General features: G+C 39.6%; 1 protein-coding gene across 4 annotated transcripts in view; it reads right to left on the bottom strand.

Annotated features, from left to right (window-relative positions):
- The window catches only part of B4GALT4 (beta-1,4-galactosyltransferase 4), a 35,568-nt gene that overhangs the window by 18,933 nt on the left and 4,788 nt on the right, over positions 1–11,847 (bottom strand). For 2 of the 4 annotated variants that reach the window (XR_002774648.1, XM_023516314.1), the window contains exon 2: positions 461–861. The exons of the other annotated variants lie outside the window; for them this stretch is intronic. Coding sequence is in view for 1 of the 2 variants with exons in the window: in XM_023516314.1 (XP_023372082.1) it covers positions 461–716 (256 nt within the window). In the remaining variant the exon portion in view is untranslated. The remainder of the gene's footprint in view (positions 1–460; positions 862–11,847) is intronic. 4 annotated transcript variants of the gene reach the window in all.

The following is an 11,847-nucleotide window of genomic DNA, read 5'->3' as shown; positions in this document are numbered from 1 at the left end:
GGTAGAGTGCTGTGGCATCACAGCTCACAGCAACCTCAAACTCATGACTCATGGGCTCAAGCTATTCTCTTGCGTCAGCCTCCCAAGTAGCTGGGACTATAGGAGCCCCCAAAATGCCAGGCTAGTATCTTTTTTGGTTTTTTCCATTTTCTATTTTTTTTTTTTTTTTTTTTTAAGTAAAGATAGGGTCTCACTCTTGCTCAGGCTGGTTTCAAACTCCCAAGCTCCAGCAATCTATCCAACTTTGCCTCCCAGAGGGCTAAGATTACAGGTGTGAGCCACCACGCCTGGCCAAGATTTCATTTCTTAATTTAATTTACATGCTGGTTAGACAAATACGTTCATTTTGCAAAACTTAACTGAGCTATATGCGTTGAGTTTTATACCTTACTGTACATGTGTTACATTGGAATCAAAAGTTTGGATATTATTTCTCAAAAGAAGAAAAGGAAACACTTACTGAGGTGTGGAGACACAGAAGGGCAAATGTCAAGTTCTACCTTTTTCACGGATGCTTCTTTAGTCTCTTTAGTTTCTTCTTTCCCCAAAGTTAGGGCCTTATTGAAATTAAACATGAAATCCTTTGCTTTAGGAATCTCTTGAATAACACCCACAAAATAGTTACTGGTGGCCCACCCAACCACCATCACGCATAACGATAAAAGCAACAGTAATCGGAATTTGTAGGAAAGGTGGAAAGTCAGGTTGAAGCCCATGTCTTTTATTATATGAGTAGTATGTATCTTTCTGCTTCACTGCAGGCAAGGAAGCTTCGGGTTAAACTTTTCCAATCTGATTGCAAACTTGATGCCAACTGAAGATGCAATGCCTGCTTTTGCTCAGTAGTTCTGCTCCAACTATCTAAAAGACAATCACAAAAAGACACGTTTCAAATGGAAATCCTGTCCTGAAATGACTTACTTCAACACAAACTGCAAACCTATCCCCAATAGACCTCAAAAAAAGTAAAGTAAGGGAAAAGACAAAAATTCTTCTGCTAGAGAAACATGGTCCTCAACCACAGGGAATGAGTGCTCTATTTTCAATGAGACACTGGCAAAGGCACAGCCCAACAGTGGTGGGGGAGTGTAAGAGCAAGAAACACAAGAGAATTCCAACACAAGAGGGTCAACAATCTGCAAAGAATAACAAGTAGAACTATAGCATACAGTTTAAGATCATGGGTTTGAATTTGGACAGAAACTATAGCTCTGCTGCATAACTTTGGCCAATCATTTACCTAAGCCTCAGTTTCCTTATCTGTAAAATGGGAATAAAAATAACACCTTCCTAGAGAGGTTATTATGAGACTGAAAGGCCTAATGTGCATGTGTATATGCACATATATGTAAACTGTTAGTCCACCTACTGCCCTCTACTAAGCACATATTAAATGGTCACTGTCACTGCTATTATTGCTATAGCCCTTTACACTAAGTGTGTCCAGCGTAGGGATGGCCCACAGAGAGACACACTGATGGCTGCCTAACTCATCACTTTTTTGTACTGTATTTCTCACTGCCGGCTGATAAATCACTATTCTGATTTCACTGTTCAGTAGCATACAATGGGATAATATAAATTTACTTCTCAGAGGTAGCTATGCTCTTAGTTATTAACAAAAATCCAGTTTTTAAGTACATTTAGCTGAGGGCGCACCCTGGGCCATGGTAGATACATGGTGGTGGTGAATGATACTTGGCCAGGGTCTCCTGGGACCCAGCCAGCAACACACCTTATATCCTCAGATTTGAAACATGCTCTCAGAAGAATGCAGAAAATGCTAAACCAAGGACATGGATGATTTCCATAGATAAACATCCTCAATTAAATGGATAAAATAAAGCCCAAAATATTTTCTATGTTAAATAATAACAAAAAAAAACATTTATGATTATATCTTAAGGGACAAAAGAAAAACAGAAAGTAAACTATATAGGTGTGCTGTGATTACAACTAAAGATTCAGAATCAAGAAAAGTCAAAAAAGAAATATACCCAAAAGCTAACAATAATTAGCTTACTAATGGGATTAGCTAGGAGTAGATTACTTTCTCTTTTCTTTTTAGAATTAATAGTTTTATATTATAGTTTATTTTTATATTTATATTATATATTGCATACTCTTACGTTTATATATATTTTACATAGTGTTATAAATATAGTTCTTTTATAATGAAAACAACGTAGAGGTTTTTTTTTAATTTATGTTTTAAATGAGAAGTAGGATGGTAGTAACTATCAAAAAAACAGCAAAAATAATCCTAGCAACTCTCAAGATAGTTTCGTATTTACTAGAGGTGGTATTACAAAACTTTAGTCCTAGGTTACTTTGAAAAAAACCTAAAGGGCTGGGCATAGGCTCACGCCTGTAATCCTAGTACTCTGGGAGGCCCAGGCAAGTGTGGATTGCCTGGAGCTCAAGAGTTCAAAACCAGCCTGAGCAAGAGCAAGACCCCCATCTCTAAAAATAGCTGGGCATTGTGGTGGGTGCCTATAGTCCCAGCTACTTGGGGGCTTGAGCCCAAGAGTTTGAGGTTGCTATAAGCCATGATGCCATGGCATTCTAGCCAGGGTGACAGGGTGAGACTCTGTCTCAAAAATAAATAAATAAAAAGAAACCTAGAAAACATTTCTCTCTAAACATAATGCTGTAAATGGAAATGGAGGTTAGGTTCTAGGGTCAGACCACAAAAGAGAATCTTTGATGCAGGAAGCAATTAAATAGTAAGGCCTGTGTTTAAGGTCCTATGAAGGTAGAACAGAAAGTCTACCCCAAAGACAGTAATAACAGCTAACAGGAAAAGTGATGGGTACAAGTTCTCTGTGCCATGCCCCAGGGTTGAATTCTTGCATTAACTTAATTCTCATCTGATTGATGTAAAAACAAAGATCTAGAGAGATTAAGTAACTTGCCAAGACCCATGACTAGTAAGTGGAAAGGCTAGGGGGGTCAGAGCCCAGGTGGTCAGCTCCAAAAGCTATGGTTCTGCCATGTCCATCACATGGACATTTCCTCTTCTCTCCCCTTGGTGCCAGAGCAGGCCCCAAAGCAACCCTTGAGATATGCAAGTTCCCTTTGGTGGCCTTCTGCTTCTTTCCCGCATCCATCTTGCCTTTCCTTGGGGCCAGCTGTTCAAATGCCTTCCTGGAGGTTTGTTTCATTTCCTCCAGATGACAGTAAGTCATTAAGTTCCTGGACCCAATCAGAAAACCTCGGATAGTTGAAAGAGATAATCACTGAGTGGAAAGAACTAATGATCATAAAATCATTGCAGTGTTAAGAGGACCTTAAAGAACACACACAGAGTTCCCTCATTCTACAGAGTGGGAAGCGTGGCCTACAGAGATTTAAAAACCTACCCAAGGCAAAAGGTATGTGGGAAATCTCTGTACCTTCTGCTCAATTTTGTTGTGAACCTAAAACTGCTTGAAAGGAGACAGTTGACCCTTGAACAACACAGGTTCAAACTTTCAACCAAAAATGGCCATAAAACACAGTACTTGCAACCTCACACATGCAGAAGTCTGACTTTTTCTATATACTGGGTCTACAGGGCCTACTGCAGGACTTGAGTATACACCAATTGGGGAATATAAATGCAGCCAATCCCCCCACTGGGATATATACATGCAGCCAATCCCCACACTGAGGTACATACATGCAGCCAGTCCCCCCACTGGGGTATATACATGCAGCCAGTCCCCCCACTGGGGTATATACATGCAGCCAGTCCCCCCACTGGGGTATAAACATGCAGCCAGTCCCCCCACTGGGGTATATACATGTAACCAATCCCCCCATTGGGGTATATACATGCAGCCAATCCCCCCACTGGGGTATGTATATACATGCCATCAACCCCCCAATTGGAGTATATATGGAGCCAATCTCCCCACTGGGGTATATACAGGCAGCCAATCCCCCCACTGAGGTATATACATGCAGCCAATCCCCTCATTGGGGTATATACATGCCGCCAGTCCCCCCACTGGGGTATATATGCAGACAATCCTTCCATTGGGGTATATATATGCAACCAATCCCCCTGTTGGGGTATATATGGAGTCAATCCCTCCACTGGGGTATATATGTGCAGCCAATCCCCCTGTTGGGGTATGTATGTGCAGCCAATCCCCCCATGTGCCAAGGGACAACTATAATTTAAAAATAAAACCCACCTAAGAAGTAAACAGCTCAGCTGTGAATTATCATAAACTAATGGTACTCAACTGCAACCTATAGAATTTGTTCAAAGATAAGACCATTATCCTACGAGGAGCCACTACTGATGATTACTTAACAATTACACCTTCATTCCTAAACTCACTTCTTGAGATTACATTTGACCCAGTTAAATATCATCACTTCCCCTTTTTCTAAGCCTAAGTGCCCACCCCAAAACTGCCATGGAGAGCTAACATCAAGGAAATATAAGGGTCAAGTTTCCTGTGAGTAAGCATCCAAGGTGTGAAGAGTTGATAACATGGTTTCACCTGTCTTTAATTTTTTTTTTTGGCCAGGGCTGGGTTTGAACCCGCCACCTCCAGCATATGGGGCCAGTACTTTACTCCTTTGAGCCACAGGTTCCGTCCCTCACTTTTTTTTTTGGCAGTTTTTGGCTGGGGCTAGGTTTGAACCTGCCACCTCCGGCATATGGGGCTGGCACCCTACTTCTTTGAGCCACGGGCGCTGCCCTCACCTGTCTTTAAAGAGAGAACAGCTACATGACTCCAGGCAACCATTCTTTGCATATTTCCCCAGCTATAAAATGATTTAAAAAAATACTTATCTTACAAAGTTACTATGAGAATTTCATTAGATGATACACCAACATCCATTGTAATACCTGGTACAATCCAAAGTACAAAATATTGGCTGAGTATCAATGTAATTCACATTCCCATGGTATCAGACCATTCACCAATGTTTTTTACTTTCTCGTAATTTCCACTTTTCTTTCAATGAATACAGAGGGTACAAAAAAATGTATACACTTTTTTAGAAAGGAAAAACTACATTAAAATTGTAATACTCAAGTCACATTTGACTTCAGCAGTTACAAGATACGATATACAAGATAAAAAATGTTATCGGTGGCTCGGTGCCTATAGCTCAGTGGCTAGGGCACCAGCCATATACTCCAGAGCTGGCAGGTTCAAATCTAGCCCAGGCCTGCCAAACAACACTGACAACTCCAACCAAAAAACAGCCAGGCGTTGTGGCAGGCACCTGTAGTCCCAGCTACTTGGAAGGCTGAGGCAAGAGAACTGCTTAAGCCCAAGAGCTTGAGGTTGCTATGAGCTGTGATGCCACAGCGCTCTACCCAGTGCGACATAGTGAGACTCTGTCTCAAAAAAAAAAAAAAAAGTTTTTTGTTTTTTTTTGGTTTTTCCACTTTTATTCCGTTTTTTTCTTTTTTTTTAAATTGGTTTTTTTTTTTTTTGGTACCCTCTGTATATATTACTTCTGTAATTAGAAAAACATAATGACTTATTTTTTAAGAAAGTTAGCTTCAGGGCAAGTACCTCCTAGTTGATGTTTGGGGAAATGCCTTCAGATTGGACCTATTACTAACATTTATATAATCAACTGTGAACGCTCATGACAGTCCCAGACTTATTTTCCTTTCAATCAAAGCTGTCTTGAAGTGACAAAGGAATTATGACTGCAGAGAGCAAATCAAGGCAACATGAAAAAAATTCAGGCTCGGCACCTGTAGAAGAGTGGTTATGGCACCAGCCACAGACACCAATGGTGGCGGGTTAGAGAACTGGCCCAGGCCAGCTACACAACAATAACAACTACAAAAAAAAAAAAAAAGAAAAGCAAAAAAAAGAGAAAGAAAATAATTTAGAGCAAGACTCACCACCCTTACCTTCTAAAAGTCTACCCTAGAGTTAGTTCGAAATGATCGTGTTTTCATATTTGGTTTTCCTCCCTTCAATTCACCCAGTCTTTTCTGACTACCTGCTATTTTCAAGCACAGTACTAGGCACAAGGGTACATAAAAGGAATTAAAGTCAGTCCTTGGATTCAGAGTTTATTTCACATATTTCCTAGATCTTGATGTCTGCAATCTGTTTTCAAATATGCCAATACCCCCTCTACAAAGTGGGGGTAAAAGATTAAACAAGTTTGGTAAAATATTGAGAAGTATTAAAGATAGGTAATAGGTATACCTCAGAGTCCATTTTTTTTCTCTCTACTTCCATGTATACTTGAAATTTTCCACAATAATAAAAAAAGTTAGCAAGAAAAATATACTACAACAAAAAGTAAAGCAATATGTATGCGAAGTATCATTCTTCAAGAATCTCTAACCACACACATTTTTACTCTACCAAGGGAGTGGGGAGGAACCACGTATCACTTTATAAATATATACTAAGCATTTATATACCTAGGAAAACGGTGTGATCTTCATTGACCAGGTGGAGAGCACCAAAATCAGCATTCCAACATCCTTGAACTCATCTGTTAATTTTGCAGACACAGGGTGTCTGAGTAGGTATGATGTGGCCCAGGCACATCATTCTGCTGCCTTGAGACTCCTTGGAACATCACCAGTAGAAAGACTGAAATTTTGCTACTTGTTTCACTCCTGCAGAATACCTGGGAGCTATTTGTACACACATTGCCCTGTTTTTCTTACACCTTGATATTCATTTTCTCAATTACAAATCCTTTAGGTGGCTTCTGAGTGAACACTGCCCAGATTCTAAAGGGGAAATGGCTTCATTGGCAGGGGCAGGCGTGAGATAGGAATGATGACAGTCAATCATATGTACAAGTCATTTAAACTCAAGTACTGGGGGGGATGGGAGGAGAGAGGGGAGGTCAGATGGAGGGAGGATGAACAGTGCATACTGGTGCATATTGCAAGGGTACATGTTGGATCTATTAAGTATAGAATACAAATGTCTTTATACAATAATTAAGTAAATGAGGTGAGGGATATATTAACCAGTATGATATAAGGATTCCAAATTGCATATGAAATCAGCACATTGTACCCCATAAATACATTAATATATACATGATCTACCTCTTTATGATTTAATAAAAAAAAAAAAAAACCTCAAGTACTGAGCTCCTAATGGCCAAAACTGGAAGCATTTGAGCAACAAAATAAAAAATGATGACACTGTATTTTAACCTATAGAATAAAATGAGTATCTATGAACCCATGCTGATACAAATGATCAAATTAGTAAATGAATGATAGAGAAAGGGTAGCTCTTTTCTTACAGTAAATTTCCAACTAATAAGAAAGTAGGAGAAGAAAAAAATCACCATTAGGCAAAGACCACAGTAATAACTGTTGCAGACAAGATCCATCAATGAATGGTAAAATTAATGGGTGAAAAGTTGACGATACACAGAATAGTCTCAAAGTATCTCCCTCAAGTTAATTCTTAACTACAAAGGTAAAGGCTGTAACTTTATAATGGATAAACCCAACAAATATCACCACGACATCACTTCTTAGTATTTGTGCCAAAGATGCATAGCTTCATATGAGCATAAGAAAACATCAAATTCATTCCACAAAATGACTAATTGGTACTCTTCAAAGTGTTCAAAATCTTGAAAGGCAAAGAAGGACTGAGGAACTATTTTAGACTAGAGGAGACTAAGGAGAAATAAAAATTAAATGCAATATTGGATCCTCAATAGGATATGGGAACAGAAAAAAAGGACACCAAATGCCAGGAGCAGTGGCTCACACCTGTAATCCTAGCACTCTGGGAGGCCAAGGCAGGAGGATCTCTTGAGCTCAGGAATTCAAGTCCAGCCTGAGCCAAAGCAAGACCCCCATCTCTACTAAAAATAGAAAAATTAGCTGGGCATTGTGGTGGGTGTCTGTAGTCTCAGCTACTTGGGAGACTGAGGCAAAAGGATTACTTGAAATTAGCAATATGAGGCTGCTGTGAGCTAAGCTGACACCAGGGCACTCTACCGTAGGCAATAGAGTGAGACTCTGTCTCAAAAAAAAAGGTTATCAGTAAGACAACTGATGAACATCAAATAAAGTCTGTAGTTTAGTTAATAATATTGATTAATATACTATGGTTATGGAAGGGATTAATAATTAGGGAAGCTAGGTGAACTTTCTACCATTTTTACAACTTTCCTGTAAGTCCAAAATTAGTTAAAAAGTGTAAAAAGAGTCAGAGACTGAGTATAATATCAAAACACAGTATTGATGGGTTTACTGAGTATTGACATTATACTGAGTATAATATAGGGGGTGCCAAAAAATGTACACACATTTTAAGAAAGGAAAAAACTGTATTAAAATTGTAATATTCAAGTCACATTTGACTTTTGCAATTATAAGAGGTGCTCAAACATGACTTGTATTCATCTTTTGTTATTGGTATATGTTGAGTATTACAATTTTAATAGCTGGGATTACAAACTAGTGCCACCACACCTGGCTAAGGAAATCTGTCTTTTTAATAGGAACCCAGGCAATTCTGAGATAGGCAACCAGGTTTGAGAAACCACTGTTCATTGATGACTTCTTAAAAAAAGAATAGAGATTGTTCAGTTGTGCTCTCCTAGAATGACTGGGGAAAAAGAAATAACCCAGACATACCTGCATGGGTACCTTACCCAGAGTCATAGCTTAGGGAGCACAACAAGGCAATGAGCTGGATACAGCATAGGATCCTAAGTGGTGGAAATTTGATGAATTAAGTAAGTGATTGCAACTGACTAGCATCATCTAGTCCCCCATGGAGGTAGGGGATGGGAGGAAGCCTTTCCAAAGTTTTCCGTTGTTAGGGAAGCTGCTGTTGAGTGGAAAGCTTGGAAGAGTGGGTGGACTTGAACAGTATACAGATTTGAATACCCATTGGAGTGTATTTACAATCAGTTTGGCGGCTGGCAAGGCAGTCATACTGAGAAGGTCTCAGTGGCCAGGGGCTGCCATTGTGGAAAGGTTGTGAGATGGTCTTAGCAGTGGCCTAAAGCACTGCCATCATTAGGGATCAAAATTCCGCCTGCTGGGATCAGAACTCCACCCTTGACGCAGGCTGAAGGACTTTCACACCCCACAGGAACTGGAGTCTGGGGGAACTGTGAGACCTTCCCCTGTAGGATTCTTGTGACCTTTAAGATCCCAACTTGTTGGGGTCTAAATGCTGAGGGAACAATCAGGCAATCACCAAAGGCAACTAAGTTTGGAATAAGGACCATAGAGGTTGCTGACTGTGCTGTCTCCTTAAAAACCACAGCACCACTTGCTGTCCCTGCAACACATTGCAACATATTGTCATCAAACAATGACTTCTGTTTGACTTTGCTCAGGCTGAAGCTACTTGAAGACCTAAACTCTGAGATAAGGTAATTTGAAGCAAAGGAGGCAGTGAAAAGGAAAAAGGAGGACAAGGAAGTGAACAAGAAGAAAGAACACATAAGGAGGAACCAACAGAACAATTTGGGCAATATGAAAAGCCAAAACAGAAGAACTCCCCAAGGGACCACGAAGCAGCTACTGCAGATGACTCCACCTATAAAAAAATAAACAGACTTGACAGAAAGAGAATTTAAAATATGGATGATAAAGGCAATAAAAGGAATGAACGAGAAAATGGAAAGACAAAAACAAAAGTCAGATGAAAGATATATAGAAAGAATACGGTGGGGCTTAAGGAAATGAAGGAGACAATCAGGGAATATAAGGATGCAGTAGAAAGTATCAAAATTAGGTTAGACTGTGGAGAAGAAAGAACCTCAGAGCTAGAGGATACAGTTTTTGAGTTAAATCAGGTAGTTAAAGAGGCAGAAAAGAAGAGAGAAAAAGAAGAACAAGCACTTAGAAAACTATGAGACTCCATGAAGCATTCAAACATACAAATAATGGAGATCCCAGAAGGGGAAGAAGATTGTCTCAAAGGAATGGAAGCCCTACTGGAGACTTTCATAAAGGAAAATTTCCCAAGTTTCACTAAAGACCTGGACACACTCCTTTCAGATGGATATCAAACTCCAGGTCATTTCAACTCAAACAAAGTCTCTCTAAGACACATTCTTGGATGTGTCTGCACGTCTAAAGAATTCTGCAAGCAGCCAGGAGTAAGCATCAACTGACCTACAGAGGCAGAGCCATTACGATGACAGCAGACTTTCCAACTGAAACCTTCCAAGCCAAAAGAGCATGGTCATCCACCTTCAACGTTCTTAAACAAAATAATTTTCAGCCCAGAATTCTGTACCCTGCTAAACTAAGCTTCAAAACTGATGGAGAAATAAAATCTTTGTGGATATACAATGCCCTGAGGAAATCTGCCACAAGACCAGCTCTACAGGAAATACTCATCAGCAAAGTAAACACCCAGAAGCTAAAGGTCAAAACACAGCTTCCACAATGGCACAGAGGATAAAACTACACAATGGACTCTCACAAAATAAGATGAATAGAAGTCCACTACACTTATCAATTTTCTCAATAAATGTCAATGGACTGACTTCACCACTGAAGAGGCACAGGCTAGGTGATTGAATAAAAATGTACAAACCATCCATATGCTGTATCCAGGAGATACACCTCACCTTGAAAGATAAATCAAAACTCAGGGTTAAGGGATAGAAAACAGTATTATAAGCAAATGGAAATCAGAAGAAAGGGGGGGCTGAAATCTTATTTTCATATACAAGCAGATTTACAGCAACTAAAGTTAAGAAAGACAAAGACTTTATACTGGTCAAAGGAACAATACAACAAGAAGACATTTCAGACTTGGTGCCTGTAGCCCAACAGCTAGAGTGCTGGCCACATACACCAGGGCTGGCGGGTTTGAACCCAGCCCAGGCCGGCCAAGCCTCAATGACAACTACAACAACAACAAAAAGCCAGGTGTTGTGGCAGGGGCTGTAGTCCCAGCTACTTGGGAGGCTGAGGCAAGAGAATCACTTAAACCCAAGACTTTGAGGTTGCTGTGAGCTGTGATACCACGGCACTCTACCAAGGGCAACACAGTGAGACTCTGTCTCCAAAAAAAAAGACATTTCAATTTTAAATATTTGTGCACCCAACTTAAATACTCCCAGATTTATGGGATTATTTAAGTGACACAGACCTTCATGGGTCTGAGCAATATGATATGCCATAAAAACATAAAAGTCACAGACTTTAACACCTCTCTGACAGAACTGGACTGGGCTGTAGTCCCAGCAACTTAGGAGACTGAGGCAAGAGAATCACTTAAACCCAAGGCTTTTAAGCATTTAAGTGACATATTACTCAGACCTTCATGGGTCTGAGCAATATGATATGCCATAAAAACATAATAGTCACACACTTTAACACTTCTCTGACAGAACTGAACAGATCCTCTAAACAGAAACTAAACAAAGATACAAAGGACTTAAATGTGACCCTAGAACAAATGAGATTACTAGACATAACAGAGCACACACCATCCCAAAGCTAAAGAATATACATTTTTTCCCTCAGTCCATGGTACATACTCCAAACTTGACCAGATCCTAGAATACAAATCAAACTTCAGCAAAATTAAAAGAGCAGAAATTTTACCATGTATCTTCTCAGACCATAAGGCAATAAAGGTGGAACTCAACTCCAACAAAAACGTTCATCTCCACACAAAGACTTTAAAGTTAAACAACCTTATGCTGAATGATAGTTACATTCAGAAACAGATAAAAGAAGAAATCATTACATTCCTCAAACATAACAACAATGAAGATACAAGTTACTAAAACCTGTGGTATATAGCAAAAGCAGTCTTAAGAGGAAACTTTATCACATTAGATACCTACATTCAAAAAACAGAAAGAGAGCACATCAACAAATTCATGAACCATCTTATGGAA

Source organism: Otolemur garnettii, unplaced genomic scaffold, assembly GCF_000181295.1.
Source record: "Otolemur garnettii isolate 467f Iridium unplaced genomic scaffold, OtoGar3 scaffold00089, whole genome shotgun sequence".
NCBI lineage: Eukaryota > Metazoa > Chordata > Mammalia > Primates > Galagidae > Otolemur > Otolemur garnettii.
This window is presented reverse-complemented; position numbering and strand designations above follow the sequence as displayed.